The sequence below is a fragment of the Octopus sinensis genome, linkage group LG10 (assembly GCF_006345805.1).
Source record: "Octopus sinensis linkage group LG10, ASM634580v1, whole genome shotgun sequence".
NCBI lineage: Eukaryota > Metazoa > Mollusca > Cephalopoda > Octopoda > Octopodidae > Octopus > Octopus sinensis.
In genome coordinates, this window is record NC_043006.1 from 40221002 (window position 1) to 40240017 (window position 19016).

The 19016-nt window shown below is 40.8% G+C and overlaps 1 protein-coding gene across 5 annotated transcripts in view; it reads left to right on the plus strand.

Moving 5' to 3' along the window:
* LOC115216637 (putative uncharacterized protein DDB_G0282133) overlaps nucleotides 1-19016 on the plus strand; it is a 99213-nt gene that overhangs the window by 77765 nt on the left and 2432 nt on the right. For all 5 annotated transcript variants that reach the window (XM_036506586.1, XM_036506585.1, XM_029786123.2 and 2 more), the window contains exon 2: nucleotides 191-2274. In XM_036506586.1, coding sequence (XP_036362479.1) covers nucleotides 693-2274 — 1582 coding nt within the window. In that variant the 5' untranslated portion in view covers nucleotides 191-692. The remainder of the gene's footprint in view (nucleotides 1-190; nucleotides 2275-19016) is intronic.

Genomic DNA, 19016 nt, shown 5'->3' on the forward strand with positions numbered 1-19016 from the left:
TATTTTAAAATTCTGATCGATAATTATTGTAGTCCTTCATTGTAAATGTATTTGTTTAATGCGACGTCAACATAAGTTCAAACCATTTAATTTTCTTCTCTCAATCCTAACCTAGTTAAACCTTACTTAACATTGTCGCTATTATGCTTTAATTCTAATCTGTTTTTTAATCGTTTTTATATTTTGGTAGATAAACTCTGCTGTTAGATCCTTTTAATGAACACCAGCTGTCGAAGAAGATCTCTTCCGAAGTGTCAAATACAGAAAAATCCTGGGTCAAAAAAAAAGGAAAAACCACGAAAGATTCGTTAGCCTTTGTAACCTCAATCAGTCATCAGCACGATAGTCAAACCATAATCAGAGTCGATATTTTCTCATCGACATCAGTGTCTCAACTTTTTCTGCCATTGTGCAGCTAACATTTTCAACCAAAGATCCTGGCCTCGGAATCCGCCAAAATAGCTCCGACAAGCATTAAATCCGCCCCGCGGTCCTCGGAGGCATCACGCCGGAGGAGCAGCGTGGGGACCGCGGAGGATGACTCAGATACCGACAGATCTGAGTCAAAGAAAGCTCTAACCGACCCGTTGACTGCAACCCTGGATTCTCCAACCAGTCAAAGTGCAAAAACGTCCAGGACGGCCTCCGCAACGGCGAAAAGTAAAGCATCAAAGACAGAGAAGCGGGTGCGAATGTCCTCGAGACGTTCCGCCAACTTCACTCATCATGAGAAAGAAATTCTACTATCATTGATGCAAACATATCGACATGTTGTCGAAGACAAGCGGACAGATGGCATCATGGTGAAAGAGAAAAATGCCGCCTGGATCGAATTGACCAATAAGTATAATGCACAGAACGAAGTATGGACTCGATCGGTTAAACAACTAAGGCAATGCTGGAAAAACTTGAAAAGCAGAGCCCGAATTGATCTCATGCGAGTTAACTTGCAAACCACTACCTCCGATTCGGACACTAATACAGTGCGACTAAATTTGGTTCCGCTTAATAACGTTTCTAAACCCACCGACAACACAAATCAGAGCACGTTGAACAGCAGTAACAATATTAACAACAACACAACTGGAAACATCATTAGCAACAACACTAACAACAACATTAACAATACAAATAATAACAATGCAACCAACATTATCCTCAGCAGTATTCTAAACAACAACAACAGCATTAGCAACAGTAACACTATTAAGTCAGGTTCGGTCCCGAGCTATGGTAGCCAACTCCAAGCTCTGTCGTCAACTGCTGGTTCCAACAGTGTAGTTGGCCTGTCGCCCTCATTACTCCGCGGTGGTAGTCTAAGTAACAGACCCAACTCCAAGACTAGCGGCAGCAAGAAGCGGAAGAAGAAGAAAGTGGTACTGAACGATGTCAGTAGCAGGAACTTCGCTACTAACGACAACAACAGCAATAGCAACAGCAACAGCAGCAGTCGCAGGCAACAGAGGTTACTAACAGTTTCTTCTGCCACTATCGGTGTGGAAAGAGATGACATAGATGACGAAGATGATGCCGACGAGGACGACGAAGAAGAGGATACTGTTGCTGTTTTAGCTGCTGTCAACGACGATGATAGCAACACAATCGGAGCACGGCGGAGGCGACGACGCCGTCTCAATCCCACCAGCAAATCTACGTCCATCAGCGACAGCGCTCTGGTCGATGTCGCTGATGAAAACGATGAGTTTGATGAAGACGAAAACGAGGAAGAAGAAGAGGAAGAAGACGAAGATGAAGACGTAGAAGGCGATGATAACGACGAGGTCGACGATGACGATGAGGACATCGACGATAGTGGAACCGTTGACGATGATATTTACAATGATGAAGATGTGCGAAGAAGCAGTCGACATCATCGTTCGGGTGTGGCTGTTGACAGTTTCCATGTGGAGCAAAACAGCGACCCCAGTAGTCAGCCAGGGGCGGCACAGGACGTTGATCCGCTCTATTCAGTGGAAAACCTGGCTGTTGTTTCGGTATCAGGTAGCGCCGACCGTATACACTTCCAGCATCACGCCAACTCGCCGACATCCGATCTCCAGAACCAGACCGATGGCAACCTGCTGCATTCACATCACCCCCACCAACAACTCCATCAATCACAACATCACCAACAACAACATCAACCACCACATCTTCATAGTCAAGTTAACAACTACCACCATTCCAACAGACTATCAGCGGATTCTATAACGCGGTTAGACGATGATTTTTCTTCTACGGAGCCTGATATCAAAGTATTCGATTCCATCCGAGGTAAAATGCACTTTTCCTTCCTTCCCTTTCATTCATTCATTCTTTCACACACATTTACTATATCTAATTGTATTCTTTTCTCTTCCATAGTTGCAGACACCATTTATTTTCTTTCGCAGCAGCACCATCTTCTCTTCATATTATCTCATACTTATCCTCTCTGTCTTGTATATTTTCCACGTATTAATTAAAAGAATTTTTTTTTTTTTTTTAATTTTAGTTTCTTTATGTCGTAGTCACCCAGCTGTTCTCTGGTGGCGCTTCGTGTGTTATGGGCATGGCTTAAGAGAGCAATTTTGCTAAGCGGAATGGTTTTGCTTTCGGCTTCCCTCTGGGAATGATGTTATCTCGTCTCCATCCATCGTTAGAATTTCACGGCCCCTTTTTGGATCTCCGGACCCTAGAGCGATGTAGCAGCTGAAGCCCTCCCCGCCGCAGGTCCTTGTTTCGAGTATGTTGTTTGTATATCACCCCTAATGGAAAGCGTTCCAGTCGTAGTAACCATCCCGTCTTTGTTGCTTTTGCGGCTATTATTTGTCTGTGCTGCAACATCCAGTCTCCTATTGCTTTTTTAAAGATGTTAGAGAGTGATTTAGGTAGATTTGACTGTTATTTCTAGCAGATTGAGTGACTGTAGAAGTTATTCCTTCAATGGTTTCATTCTTTTGCCGTTAGTGTTATAGCTAACGTAACATACTGATATTCCTACAATTGTTGATTACGACAATGATAATATAGTCGGTTTTTTTCGTGATGTGATGTAAATATTGTGTTGTTTCACTGTCGTAATAGCTTAGAAATTCAGTTTCTGACTATGTCGTTATATCTTTTAAAAGTTTACGGTGAAAATTCTGAGGTTGCAGTTATCTCCCTTAGTAATTATAGTCGCACCTTGTGTCGTACTAATTGATTTTGGCTTGAATGAAAGTTAATATTCGTTCTTAAATTTGTTGTTTTAGTATTTAGTCTATAAAACGCAAGTCCTCTTTTTGTTGTATTGATTTCGTTTTATACTTTTCATTATAGAACACAATTTTTTGGGGGGTAAATCAGCCTGCAAAAAAAGACGGGACGACCATCGCTATCATAAAGTCTACTCGGTCAAGAATAACCTTGGGTTAAATAAACAGCTCTAACCAACCCACATAAATCTTTTACTTGTTTCAGTCATTGGACTGCGGCCATGCTGGAGCACCACATTGAAGTGTTTAGTCGAACAAACAGACCCCAGTTCTTTTTCAGCCTGGTGTTTATTTTATGGGTTTCTTTTGCCGAACCTCATAAATTTACGATGACGTATACGAACCGATGTTTGGGGACAAACACACGCACACACATAGATAGCCATCCACCTACTCACCTACACGATGGACTTCTTCCACTTTACGTCTACCAAATCTATTCGCAAGGTTTTGGTCGGCCCGGGGCCTATATAAGCAAAGTACTGCGCTGCGGGACCGAACCAAAAACCGTGTAGTTGGGAAGCAAACTTCTTGCTCCGCCTTGCTAACAATGAAATATATAATAAAAAAAGCAACAAAAGCAGAAAAAAAAATGTCATATTGTTTAATTACAATATATTCGTTAAAATTTATGCGTGAAATGATTGATTTCTCCGCATCATCGTAAGCTACATCTTCGAAATGACACCACCTTAAACTTTAATTACAAACTTTGCATTATTAAGTTAAGAGGAAATAAATTCGGACCGAGGTGGAAACATCAGACTAGTGATGGTGATGATAATACACAACCATATGTACGCAACTGTTTATATCCTTCTACATATTTTACTGGATATAAGTTATTTAGCGATAATCATGCCAGATAATTTTTTTTGAAAAACGTTTATAGTCAAATTGAAGTTAGATTATTTTTTGCCCGACATATATTATTCTTGTAATATAGAGATTTTATTACTCCGTTTGAAATCTATTTAAGTGATCTCGTAAAAATATTGAAATGTTTTAAAACATCGTTTTAACTATGTTTTAAACATTGATCATTGTAAATGTTCAATTTGTTTATTTTTTAATTTTAAATTGTGTTAGAGACATTTAATGAACATTGGAAAGTTCATAAGTAGCTTTAGTTTTATTTCTAACATAATCGACAGAAATAGTTTTAATTATTTTTATTTAAATCAATTACAGTGTTTGGCATAATATTTACGGTGAATTAAAAAAAAAAACCCGTTGTATTCAGCAGTCAGAATCAAATATACTACAAGGCCGTCCATTAGGGGTCACTTTCGATTGTGCATTTTAAAGCTGTTAATTTTTAAACTTTTATTTTCTAAGAAATAATTCTTTTTGATTTTTGACTTCGATAGAATATAAGGCCTTTGTAGATGTCAGCTGTGTACATCATAAAAAACGAAAGTTGTTCCGAATTGATTAAAATAATTTTTTGGCTGCAGCCTCTACGTACATTGCTAGAAATAGCAGCCAGATTCTCCTAAACTCATCCAAGTATCTTAAAAATGCTAAAAAACGCATCATATTGCTGGAATATCTTTTATTGAAATTGGCAGCATCAATATAAGGGATGAGCATAGCGCTAAGTATTTCAAGCAGTTCATCTGGGTGAGCTAGTCTTTTGCACACTGACCTCCATTCGACCCCTTGGCTATCATCGACATTTGTAATTCATCGCCGACCCCTAGAGGGTCTCTCGGACACTCTTTGGTGACCTCTGGTTTAAGTCATTAGTCTGTAGCTATGTTGGGGTTCTGCATCGAACAAATTGATACCAGGACTTATTTTGCTAAGTTAGGTACTTATTCTATCAGTCCCTTTTACCAAATCACTAGGTTACGGAGACAAACAAAGCAACACCAGTTGTCAGGCGGTGGGTGGAGACAAAATGAATGCAAAGACACACACGACTGGTTTTCCCCCAGTTTCCATCTACGAAATTCACTCATGTGGCATTGGTTGACCTTTGACCTGGGGCGACAGTTAAAGAAGCTTACCTAAAGTGCCATGCAGCAGGACTTGAACCTGATAGCATGTGGTTACATGGTGAGCTTCTCAACCAGACTAACATGTGTGCCCAACTCCACCACATGTTACCTGCACTTCAGGGTCTGTCGCTGCTTTTACTGCCTTTATTATATCTTAGCAACCTTTTTATGATTATCATTTTAATATCTACTTTTCTACATCGGACAAAGTTTATTGAGGCAGATTTTCTATGCACAGATGTCCTTCCTGTTTATTTCTTTATTGCCCACAAGGGGCTAAACATAGAAGGGACAAACAAGGACAGACAAAGGGATTAAGTTGATTACATCAACCCCAGTTCGTAACTGATACTTAATTTAGCGGCCCCGAAAGGATGAAAGGCAAAGTTGACCTTGGCGGAATTTGAACTCGGAACGTAACTGTGGACGAAATACTGCTAAGCATTTTGCCTGGTGTGCTAACGTTTCTGCCATCTCGCTGCCTTGGCAACAGGAAGATGCCCTTACTGTTGCCAACCCTCACCTTGTTTCCAAGCGAAACAATATTTCCTCATGGCCGGACAATACTGGAAATGAATAACATTGCTTGTATGACAATGACTCCCATTTATAACTCTAACACAAGACAAGGAGACACAAACACTCAAGCACTCAAGCACACATCCATATATAAATACAGGCGTGGTTGTGTGGTAAGAGGTCAACTTTGCCTTTCATCCTTTCGGGGTCGATAAGGCAGCGAGCTGGCAGAAACATTAGCATGCCGGGTGAAATGCTTAGCGGTATTTTGTCCGCTGCTACGTTCTGAGTTCAAATTCCGCCGAGGTCGACTTTGCCTTTCATCCTTTTGGGGTCGATTAAATAAGTACCAGTTACACTCTGGGGTCGATATAATCGACTTAATACCTATGTCTGTCCTTGTTTGTCCGCTCTGTGTTTAGCCCCTTGTGGGTAATAAAGAAATAGGTATTTTGTCCGCCGCTACGTTCTGAGTTCAAATTCCGCCGAGGTCGACTTTGCCTTTCATCCTTTTGGGGTCGATTAAATAAGTACCAGTTACACTCTGGGGTCGATATAATCGACTTAATCCGTTTGTTTGTACTTGTTTGTCCCCTCTGTGTGTAGCCCCTTGTGGGCAGTAAAGAAATTAGAATAAGTACCAGGCTTGGCAAAAACGTAAGTGCTGGGGTCGTTGACTCATTCAACTAAAACTTCTTCAAGGCGGTGCCGCAGCATGGCTGCAGTCTAATGCCTGAAACAAGTAAGAAATAAAAGCTAAGAGATGGCTGAGATGCTGTGAAGCATTGTATCCTGTGTGCCAATGATTCTGCCATGATCCATATTGGCATGAACACTCCTGTGGTCATACAAATACCACATGCCTCTGATCCTCCCATCAAATAACATTGGTAAACCTCTTAACTTTCAGCTTTCTTCCTTTGCTTAGTATACCCGACATCTGCCTCCTCTTCTAGCTACTCGGTATTATACCTTGCTCCCTCTTTTCATACTTTCTTTCATGCTGTTTGTTTCACTTCCATTCCCGTTATCACTTTCTGCTGTGCCGTACCATTCCATCACCGTGTCACCTTCTACAATAGTTAATTCTTATTTCTTTACTGCCCACAAGGGGCTACACACAGAGGGGACAAACAAGGACAGACAAACGGATTAAGTCGATTATATCGACACCAGTGCGTAACTGGTACTTATTTAATCAACCCCGAAAGGATGAAAGGCAAAGTCAACCTTGGCGGAATTTGAACTCAGAACGTAGTGGCAGATGAAATATCACTAAGCATTTCGCCCGGTGTGCTAACAATTTTGCCAGCTCGCCGCCTTCTACATTACTTAATTCTTGCTCCATCAACAAGTCTGGTCTGTAACTTGCTGTAGGTTGTCTCATAGATACTCCTACTTGTCATTTATGTTATTGACCTGAGTTCAAATCCCACTGAGCTCGACTTGACCTTTCATCCTTTCAGGGTTGATAAGACAAGTACCAGTCGAGAACTGGGGTCACTAATCGACTAGTCCCTTTCCTGCTAAATTTCAGGCCTTGTGTCTATAATCAAAAGGCTTCATGGCGGTGAGCTGGCAGAAACGTTAGCACGCTGGGTGAAATGCTTAGCGGTATGTCATCTGCTGTTACATTCTGAGTTCAAATTCCGCCAAGGTCGACTTTGCCTTTCATCTTTTCAGGATTGATAAATTAAGTACCAGTTACGCACTGGGGTCTATGTAATCGACTTAATCCTTTGTCTGTCCTTGTTTGTCCCCTTGTGGGCAATGAAGAAATAAGAAAGGGTTCATGGCTTATATAGCAAATCCAGATGTGGCTCCACGGTTGAGAAACTTGCTTCTCAATCATGTGGTCTTAGGGCTTGAGTTCAGTCCCACTGTGTGGCACCTTTGGCAAGTGTTTTTCACTATAGCTCTGGGCTGACCAAAACCTTGTAAGTGAATGTGGTTGATGGAAACTGAAAGAATCCTGTTATATATACATACATGCACACGTGTGTTTGTGTGTGCCTTTGTCTTGTCATCAAGTGATGGCTGTAAGCAAGCATCACCATCGAACGAGTGATGTTTTTGTTTCCAACCTTCTGTGGAAAACGTGTCTGATTGTGGAGAAGTATTACTCTGTGTGGAAGCAGGTGAGGGTCGGCGACAGGTAGGGCATGCAGCCATTGGAATTCTGTCTTATCCATACTAGCATTGATAAAAGTATGTTGAAATGATGATGATGATGATGATATCCAAAGGATCCTTCAGTTTTCATATCTTCTTTCTGTAGATTACCCTCATGTGTCTGAGTCTGTCTTGGTCTTATCTTGATGTCTCTAATATGTTGAGCAGTACATTCTTCACTGGGTAAGAATTTAGTGAGTACGACATCTGTCTGACCTGCTTCTTCATCTGTGTGGCAGTGGAATGTACAGCTGGTTGGCTTGCTGAAGTTATTGTTGCCAATGGTTAGGTCATATGCATCACAGAACTTTCCAGAGCCTTGATCCACTTGAATCTGTGTATCATATCTATAACCTCCATGTTTATTGCATTTGGTGAGCTGGCAGAATCGTTAGCACGCTGGATGAAATGCTTAGCAGTATTTCGCCTCTTGCTGTGTTCCGAGTTCAAATTCCAAAAAGGTCGACTTCGCCTTTTCATCCTTTCGGGGTTGATAAATTAAGTACCAGTGAAACACTGGGGTTGATGTAATTAACTAGTTCCCACCCAACAAATTTGAGGCCTTGTGCCTGCAGTAGAAAAGATTATTATTATTATTATCATTGTCTTTGCACAGCTTCTAACGCTGGCAATGTACTACAGTGTCAGCTGTTCACTACCAGTGAACTAAAGTAACACCCCTTATTTTTTGAGCACCATCCGGAGTATTCGAGCGGTTTTCTGCAGAGCTGTTTTCTGCAAGTGTTCCACCCTTATTGCAGCCCCTATTTGTTCCACATACTTCTCGAGATTTTTGCTCAGTTCCCAGGGCTCTGACAATTATTGGTACTACTGCTACCTTTTTCATCAACCACAACTACTTTACTTCCCAAGCTAACCTGTCATATCTCTCGACTTTTCTTTCTTCCTTATTGCATACCTTGTTGTCAGCTGGGCATGCTATATCTATGATCCAGCATAGTTTGTTTTCTTTCTCAATTAAGACTGTCCGGCTTCCTATTCTCTATCTCATGTTCGCACTGAATCATAAAATACCATAGGATCTTTGCATTTCTATTTTTGATGATGCCTTTGGGTTTGTGGTCATACCAATTTTTTGTTCTGTCAAGCCCATTATTATTATTATTATTATTATTAAGGCTGCAAGCTGGCTGAATTGTTAGCATGCTGGATAAAATGCTTAGTGGTATTTCATCCATTGCTACAGAACGTAGCAATGGATGAAATACCACTAAGCATTTAAATTCCGCCAAGGTTCAAATTCCGCCAAGGTCGACTTTGCCATTCATCCTTTCAGGGTTGATAAATTGAAGACCAGTTGAGTACTGGAGTCGATGTAATCGACTGTCCCGCTCCCCCAACTTTCAGGCCTTGTGCCTAGAGTAAAAAGGATTATTTATCATGGTGTTATCCAACATGTTCAGAGGGTAAATATTGTCCTTATTTAATACACTGTCATTTGAAAGTATTTGAAGCTTTCACTTTTGGTTCTGAAAGGAAGTATTTTTCTCTTTTATCTATTACTTCTTTCACTTATTGAACTGTGGCCATGCTGGAGCACTGCTTTGAAGGGTATAGTCAAACAAGTCAACCCCAGTGTTTTGAAGTTGGCATTCTATGAGAGCGGCAGACACAAAGCCTTCCCACCTCTATCTCTCACATGTTTCAGTCATTAGACTGCAGCCATGCTGGGGCACTATCTTGAAGAATTTTAGTTGAGCAGATCTACCTGAGTACTTTTGTCTTATTCAGTTGGCCTCTCTTGCTAAACAGCTAAGTTATTGGGATGTAAACACACCGACACCAGTTGTCAAGCAGTGGGGTGGGATGGGGGGACAAACATTGACACAAGGACTCACAAACCTAAATATATATGTGCATATATATATATATAATATATATATATATATATACATACATACATACAGGAGTATGTCCTCATAAATGAAACTTCCCCAATACTAAATAGGATATGTACATAGTATATATCATACTCCCATACCTACAGTTTACACAGGTAGAGTAGAATAGTTTGTGGGCTGTTATATAGATAGATGTATGTGTGTGTGTGGGTGTATGTATATATATGTATATGCACATGTATATAAGCATATGGATATGAAAGTAAACAGATGAACATACAGACAGATAGGTTCATAGGTTATATGAACAGACAAGCACAGATACGCACTCATATACACATGAAGACTGAAACACATGACTGTATATACACACACACTTTACTTCACACAAGGACACATATGGAGACACACGTCTACACATGTGGAGATGCACATCCACACATACAAACACTGTACATAGTTGCAAAACACACACACTCAGACGTGCACACACAAGGAGACAGGTACAGACACTCATACATAAAAGCACACAAACACAGATACACAAACACATGAATATGCAGAATACATACCTACAAATATACGCACATACATACACATATACATATGCACACATGCATACATACATGCATGTGTAGGCACATACACACACTAACCCACATATGGCACACAAACAAATAAAAAGGAACACAGTTTTGACCGAGTCAAAACTATTGAAATGGTTGCAAGATGCAATGAAAATTTTAGAAAAATAAGGAAGGAAATAAGTGGAAATTTTACTGGTGAGTGTGTTAAATTATAAGGTTAAAATTTAATCACATGTGATCTATAAATATTAAAAGTATAACAGTGAGAAGTATTATTTCTATTCCCTGATTGCTTGTTGATGGGCACGAGTATGTAAATCCATATAATAAAAGGGTGCACACCCTCAGTATGGTCATGTAAAGAGAAATGATAGCTAGTGCTGTCTGGGTAGCAGAGCATTGTGGAAGGTCACTGGGGTACATTTTTGTGGTCCAAACAAAAGCTTTGACTGATTGCTGACCCGTGATATCTCAGGTTGATCCAGGATCAACATAAGGTGGTTCATGGTTGAGCTTACCTGAATCAGTGATAAATGAGGATTAGATAGTTATATTCAATTTAAAGAGGCCTCACTGAGCAGTCATTGGTAGAGCGCCTAGAAATAACTTGTAGTATTTAGTTATGCCCCTTTGTATTTTGAGTTCAAATTTTGCTGCAGTTAACTTGACCTCTCATTTGGCCAAACACTAATTAAATAATTACCAGTAATAATAGGCACAGGCATGGCTGTGTGGTTAAGAGACTTGCTTTGCAATCACGTGGCTTCAGGTTTAGTTCCACTGCTTGACACCTTGGGCAAGTATCTTCTACCCGGGCCTCAGGCCAACCAAGGCTTTTGAGTGGACTTGGGAGATGAAAATTTTGTTGAAGTTTGTTGGTTTTCGCTATGTGTGTATGTGTGCGTGTTTTTTTTTGTGTGCACCACATGACAACTGATGTTGGTTTGTTTACATCCCCCTAATTTAGAGGTTGACAAAAAAAAGATCAATAGGACAATCACCATACTTAAAATAAGTGCTGTGCTTGATTTGTTTGATCCATGCAGGGGTACCACCTGGAAGGGTGGTGGTACACTCTCCACCTGTGTGGCTGCAGTCGAATTACTGATAAAATTAAAAGGTTCTATACAGAGTCCCACTACATAGCACCTTGGGCAAATATCTTCTACTGTAGCCTTGAGAGTGGATTTAGTCTGCAGAAACTGAAAGAAGTCAGCAAGCTGGCAAAATTGTTAGCACACCGGGCAAAATGCTTGGTGGTATTTCGTCTGCCGCTGTGTTCTGAGTTCAAATTCAGCCAAGGTTGACTTAGCCTTTCATCCTTTTGGGGTCGATTAAATAAGTACCAGTTATGCACTGGGGTCGATGTAATCAACTTAATCCCTTTGTTTGTCCTTGTTTGTCCCCTCTATGTTTAGCCCCTTGTGGGCAATAAAGAAATAAGAAACTGAAAGAAGTCTGTCATGTATATTTATATATGTGTGTGTGTGATTGTCAACTATCGCCGCCACCACCACCACTGCTTGACAACCAGTGTTGGTGTGTTTATGTTCTTGTAACTTACTGGTTAGGCAAAAGAGACTGCAGAATGAGTACTGAGGTCAATTAGTTCCAACTAAGATTCTTCAAGGTGGTGCCCCAACATGGCCATAGTCTAACAACTGAAACAAGTAAGAGTTAAAAGATAATCATTAAAAATTTGCATAAGAAATCATTAACCCTTTAGCATCCAGTTTATTCTGTCAGAGGTATTCAAATTCTGCTGGGGTCGACTTTTCCTTTTGTCCTTTCGGGGTCAATAGAATGGCTGTGTGGTAAGTAGCTTGCTTACCAACCATTTGGTTCCGGGTTGAGTCTCACTGTGTTGCACCTTGGGCAAGTGTCTTCTACTTTACCCTTGGGCCGGCCAAAGCCTTGTGAGTGGATTTGGTAGACAGAAACTGAAAGAAGCCCATCGTATATATGTCTATATATATATATATATATTATATATATATATTATATTATATATATATATATATGTGTGTGTGTGTGTGTGTATGTTTGTCCCCCCAACATCACTTGACAACCGATGCTGGTGTGTTTACATCCCCATAACTTAGCGGTTCAGCAAAAGAGACCGATAGAACAAGTACCAGGCTTACAAAGAATAAGTCCTGGGGTTAATTTGCTCGACTAAAAGTGGTGCTTCAGCATGGCCGCAGTCAAATGACTGAAACAAGTAAAAGAGTACCAGTGAAATACTGGGTGGGGGAGGGTTTCGATGTAATTGACTAGTTCCCTCCCCACAAATTTCAGGCCCCTTGTACCTTTAGTAGAAAGCATTATTCTGTCAAATGTAATCCTTATTTATTCGCATTGTTTTGAATTAATTGTTGTATCATCTTGCAGCTTCGAAATTTCAATGAAGTGATTGTATATTTTTAGAATGACATTGTAGGGTAGGTGGGAAAGGCCAGAACTGGTTTGTGCAAACATGAAACATATAGAATAAAATATTTTGGCTGGATGTGGCTGGTTTAAATGCTAAGGGATTAAGTTTAAGGAGAAGTGTAGAATGCATGGCTTCTACTGGTTTTGTTGCAGTTTAGCCTTGAGGTAGCATGAGAAAGTGGATGTGAAATGTTCTCCAAGTGGTATGGTCAAAAGAAGAAGATATCTTATTTCTTTATTGCCCACATGGGGCTACACACAGAAGGGACAAACAAACAGAATAAGTCGATTATATCGACTCCAGTGCGTAACTGGTACTTATTTAATTGACCCCGAAAGGATGAAAGACAAATTCGACCTCGTCGGAATTTAAACTCAGAACATAGCAGAAGATGAAATACCTATTTCTTTACTACCCACAAGGGGCTAAACACAGAGCGGACAAACAAGGACAGACACACGGATTAAGTCGATTACATCGACCCCAGTGTGTAACTGGTACTTATTTAATCGACCCTGAAAGGATGAAAGGCAAAGTCAGCCTTGACGGAATTTGAACTCAGAATGTAACAGCAGACGAAATACCGCTAAGCATTTCGCCCGACGCGCTAACGATTCTGCCAGCTCACCGTCTTAAGAAAGAGGAAGATATCATTACATCAAGTTGGCATCAGCTGCAGTCACCCTTACACCACAGTGTGCCACTCATCTCTGTTAGCCTTATCTGTTATATGTGGAGTCATGTGGCTTAGTGGTTAGGGTGTTGGACTCATAATCACAAGATTGTGGTTTCGATTCCTGGACTGGGCGACACATGTTTTCAAACAAAACACTTTCCTGTTGCTCCAGTCCACGCAGCTGGCAAAAATGAGTAATCCTGTGACTGAACAGCATCCCATCCGGTGGGGAACTTATATATGCCACTGAAACTGGGAAACCAGCCCTTATGTGTTGGCACAACTCATAAGGTAACTTCATCTGTTGTATCCATGTTCATGTTCTAATTGTGTCCTGCATGTATGACACCAGGTGCCTGCGGCTGGTCATTACATATCAAATATACATAACATACATGCACAAACAAGTATGGCTATGTGGTAGGAAGTTTGCTTTTCAACCACAGGATTCCAGGTTCAATCCTACTGTGTGGCATCTTGGGCAAATGTCTTCTTCTATAGCCCTGGGTTGACCATATATTTGTGTGTGTATTTGGTTGGTGGAAATTGAAAGTGGCTTGTTCAGTCTATTTATCCATCTGTCTATTTATCTGTCTGTCTGAGTGTATGTGTGTGTGTGAGCACATGCTTGTATTTGTCCACAATCACCACTTGACAAATGGTGTTGGTTTGTTTACATCCCCTTACCTGTTTGTGAAAAGAGGCCAACAGAATAAATACCAGGCTTAGAAAAAAGTACCAGTGTTGATTCATTCAACTAAAATTCTCCAAGGTGGTGCCCCAGCATGGCCACAATCTAATGACTGAAACAAGTAAAAAATAAAAAATAAATATGGATGTAGGCGTGGCTGTGTGGTAAGAAGCTTGCTTCCCAGCTACATAGTTCCAGGTTCAGTCCCACTGTGTGGCACCTTGGACAAGTGGATTTGGTAAACAGAAACTGAAAGAAGCCTGTCATGTACATATTGTCCATAAACAGCACTAAATATATGTACACTTGCAGTCAGCTACTTGCCTAGATGAGAATTCATTGCCTCCGATACAGGAAATATTGAATAAAACTTCCCCAAATAGTCTTAAGACCCTACATTCCTCTTTGACTAAGATATTAAAAAAAAAAAAAATTTTAGGGCAGATCGGGGAAGCCCTATTATGCAGTCACTGAACCTAATAGAAATAGCAGCCAAATTTCTCTTAAGTCATACCCTACCATCTTAAAATAAGAAGGTGGTGGTTTGAACAATTTGTTTTTTCATAAGGATGCTGGTTGATGTGATTTGAAGAGATTTGACTGCCACTCTGGTACATCATGTGTTTTATAGCACAGTACGTCCATAAGAGATGTTATTTTAGGACAAATCCCACAGTAACTGGCCTAGCAAATGTGTATAGACATTAAGTAAGATACATAGATGACTGGTCTGCCTTGGTCCATTAGACCAGTCAAAGATATTTTATATATTGATCCTCCTTGTATTGTATTTTCAGACATAACATAAATTGTTTATTGTTGTTGCTTAGTCTCTTCTGCTCTGATCCAGTAAACTGACCAAATGTGACCATCCCATATTATATTTTTGGACATAGTGTGTATAGAATTACAGTATTTAATTCTCAACCACCACCACCTGATTTTAAGATGGAAGGGTATGACTTAAGAGAAATTTGACTGCTATTTCTAGCAGGTTCAGTGACTGCATAGTGAGGCTTCCCAGATCTGCCCTGAAATTTTATTATTTTTTTAATATCTTAGTCAAAGAGGAATGTAGGGTCTTAAGACTATTTGGGGAAGGGAGGAAATTATTTTCAGATTAGAGATGTGGCTTGAACAATTTTTCTTTTTTACATAAGGATACTGGCTGTGTGATTTGAAGTGATTTGACTGCCATTTCTAGCAAGTTAAATGACCATGCAGAGGCTTCCTCATTGGTCCATGTCTGTTGAGTTGTGTATGCATTAGTGTGTGTGTGTGTATGTGAATCTGTGTAAGAGTGATTCTGTTTCCAAATGTGTGTAACAGTGGAATTGTACATGAATGTGCTAGTGAGCTCATTGGCATTGTTGTTATCATCCTTCAACGTCCACTTTTCTATGCTGGCATGGATCAGACGAAATTTGTTGAGGCATATTTTCTATGCTTGGATGCCATTCCTGTTGCCTACCCTCTCCTATCTCCGAGCAAAGTAATATTTCCCTGCTCACAAGACTTTGGTTGGCCAAGGTGCTGTGCTGTGGGACTGAACTGGGAACCACACCTGTGCCTCTGTTTCTGCCTCTGTGTGTGTATGTGTGTGCATGAAAAGCTTTGCTGTTTTGTTGTGCATCTTTTTTCAAGTGTGTGGTGCCCATGTGCGTATTTCTGGGTGCTAGACTTAACCCATAGTTTGGTTTTACACTCACCTCCTGGACTGTGGGTTCTTTTTGCGGATTCTACTCTACCGCAAGCATTAAGGCCATGTTTCTGGTTTCAGAATAACTTTTTCTTTTCTTTTCCTTCTACCCATCCTGAGGCTCCAAGAAAGGCTATTGATTAAGAGATTACACTGAGAGTTTCCATGTATCCATTTTTGGAGGCAAAATGACTGAGTTCCTTCCAAGCTTTGGGCCTCATGGAGACAAAGTGGCTGAGTTCCACAGGGTCATATCAGAAGCTACCAACATTTGACTCACTGAATGGCTTGCCAAGCATAATGATCTGAAACTATGTATAGTATCCAACCATCTCTTGGTAGTTGGCTCTTGTTGAAGGAGAATCTGTCTTACAATCCTTACCTGTGATATTCTAATTGTGAGAGTTTGTGATCTCCTCATTCTTTTCAGGTTTTCTTTTGCTATAAGTTATTTACATTTGACGGATGTTTGTCCTCATCTTGTTTGTTGTTAACACGTTTCAGCTGATATACCCTCTTGGGGAAATTTCAAACCTGGGTTCTCATTCTTAAGGTATTTTTCGATGTTATTGTTATTATTAATATTATTATTCATGTCACTGCCTGGAATCGAACTTGGAATCTTGGGGTTAGTAGCCCGTGCTCTTAACCACTAGGCCATATGCCCCCTACTGTATTTCTTTTGCTATGTTGACCTTTAAGTATTTTAACTCTCATCTGTTCTTTCAGATTTCAAACATTTTCTGTAGTTCTTTGATATCAAAGCCATCTAAGATTTCTGAAGGATCTCATATTCTGGGACTACTATAAAGAGAAACTGGTCAGAGACCCAGTAAATACCCCATCCACACAGTAGATTTGTTCATGATTTTTCATATCAGTTTTTCTGCCTGTGATTTTCTCAGTGCCCAACTACACAACTGAGGGTGGTGGCAGTTTCTTTATGTCAGAAGATGCAGTAAGCTTTTCTTCCTGCCTGCGCCGAGTAGTTTAAAAGTGAAGGTCAGTCCGTATAATCTGATTCCTCTCATTAGATTTGGAAGTTTGACCACAGTGACTTAGTGAGCCTAAATGGTTGTGGTGACCAGCAAGCTCTAGGTTTTACATGTGTCGTTTCCAAGGTGAATGATTTTACAAGGCTGGAGAGTTCTACTTCCCTGGAGTTGTCAGAAGACTGTTAAAGAAGGCACTGGACTACCCGAAAGCCTCCATTTCTTGATTTGCTGTCGAAAATGACTCCACTAGCCTTTTCTTTTCCCACGACACTCGCAAGGCAGTGAGGGTTTGTGCTCGGAGTTTCTTCTAAAAACATGCAAATTAACCCATAACTAGGGCCCTGACAGGTGCTGTTTCTCTAGGTCAGAGCGGACCTGAGTGCAACAGTGGCAACCTGGGCGTTCCACATTTCTCAAAACCCTGGAACTCCCAAACCAAGATGCAGTTTAAGGTCAAACCCAGGACCTATTCTCATACCTACCATAGAGTATATAACCTAATTAAAGACTTTCTCCTGGTTGATAATTGCTCTGTGGAATTGTCAATAAATTAGTTTGAATTTCAAAGTTTGAGTCATAAAGATTGATGAGATTGTTAATTCAATTATTACATTTTATATGTATCATTTTTTATGGCGCAGGAGTGGCAGTGTGGTAAGTAGCTTGCTAACCAACCACATGGTTCCGGGTTCAGTCCCACTGCGTGGCATCTTGGGCAAGTGTCTTCTGCTATAGCCCCGGGCCGACCAATGCCTTGTGAGTGGATTTGGTAGACGGAAACTGAAAGAAGCCTGTCGTATATGTATATATGTGCGTGTGTGTGTTTGTGTGTCTGTGTTTGTCCCCCTAGCATTGCTTGACAACCGATGCTGGTGTGTGTTTACGTCCCCGTCACTTAGTGGTTCGGCAAAAAGAGACCGATAGAATAAGTACTGGGCTTACAAAAGAATAAGTTCCGGGGTCGATTTGCTCGACTAAAGGCGGTGCTCCAGCATGGCCGCAGTCAAATGACTGAAACAAGTAAAAGAGTAAAAGAGTAAAGAGTAATAAACAATAGGGGTGCATGTTAGATGCACCTTAATTTCAGCAGGGCATATTTAGGAAGAAAAAAAGATTCTAATGCATTAACTGTTTAGCATTCAGATGACTCTGACAAATATAACGCTTCATTTATTCATAATGATTTGAATTAACCATCTCATAGTTTTGTGATTTCGATTATGTACTCTTTTACTCTTTTACTTGTTTCAGTCATGTGACTGTGGCTATGATGCAGCACCGCCTTTAGTCGAGCAAACCGGCCCCAAGAACTTATTCTTTGTAAGCCTAGTACTTAGTCTATCGGTCTCTTTTGCTGAACTGCTAAGTTACGGGGACGTAAACACACCAGCATCGGTTGTCAAGCGATATTGGGTGGACGAACACACACACACACACACACACACACATATATACATATATATACGACGGGCTTCTTTCAGTTTCCGTCTACCAAATCCACTCACAAGTCCTTGGTTGGCCTGAGGCTATAGTAGAAGACACTTGCCCAAGGTACCACGCAGTGGGACTGAACCCGGAACCATGTGGTTCATAAGCAAGCTACTTACCACACAGCCACTCCTATGCCTATGTCATTACTTATTTTCATAATGATAAATCAGGGTAGGTATGAGAGACTGGATCTGGCCAGCTTGGACATAAAACAGGTAGAATATCTGGGCTGGATATGGCAGGTTTAAATGCTAAAAGTTGAAGCACAAAACAAGGCTTATGGGGGCACCCAACATTGCATATAAGACTCAGGGTGATTTTTTTTTGGACATTTCTTTGTGGGGGAAAAAGTGTGTCTTAATGCCTTCAAATATGATACTGGCTTCCGTGCCGGTTGCACATAAAAAGCACCATTCATTACTGGCACGTGAAAAAACATTCGGGTGAGGTCGTTGCCAGTGCCACTGGACTGGCTCCTGTGCAGGTGGCACGTAAAAAAACCACCATTTGAGGGTGGCCATTGCCAGTACCGCCTGACTGGCCCTCGTGCTGGTGGCAATTAAAAGCACCCACTACACTCTTGGAGTGGTTGGCGTTAGAAAGGGCATCCAGCTGTGGAAACTGCCAGATCAAGATTGGAGCCTGGTGCAG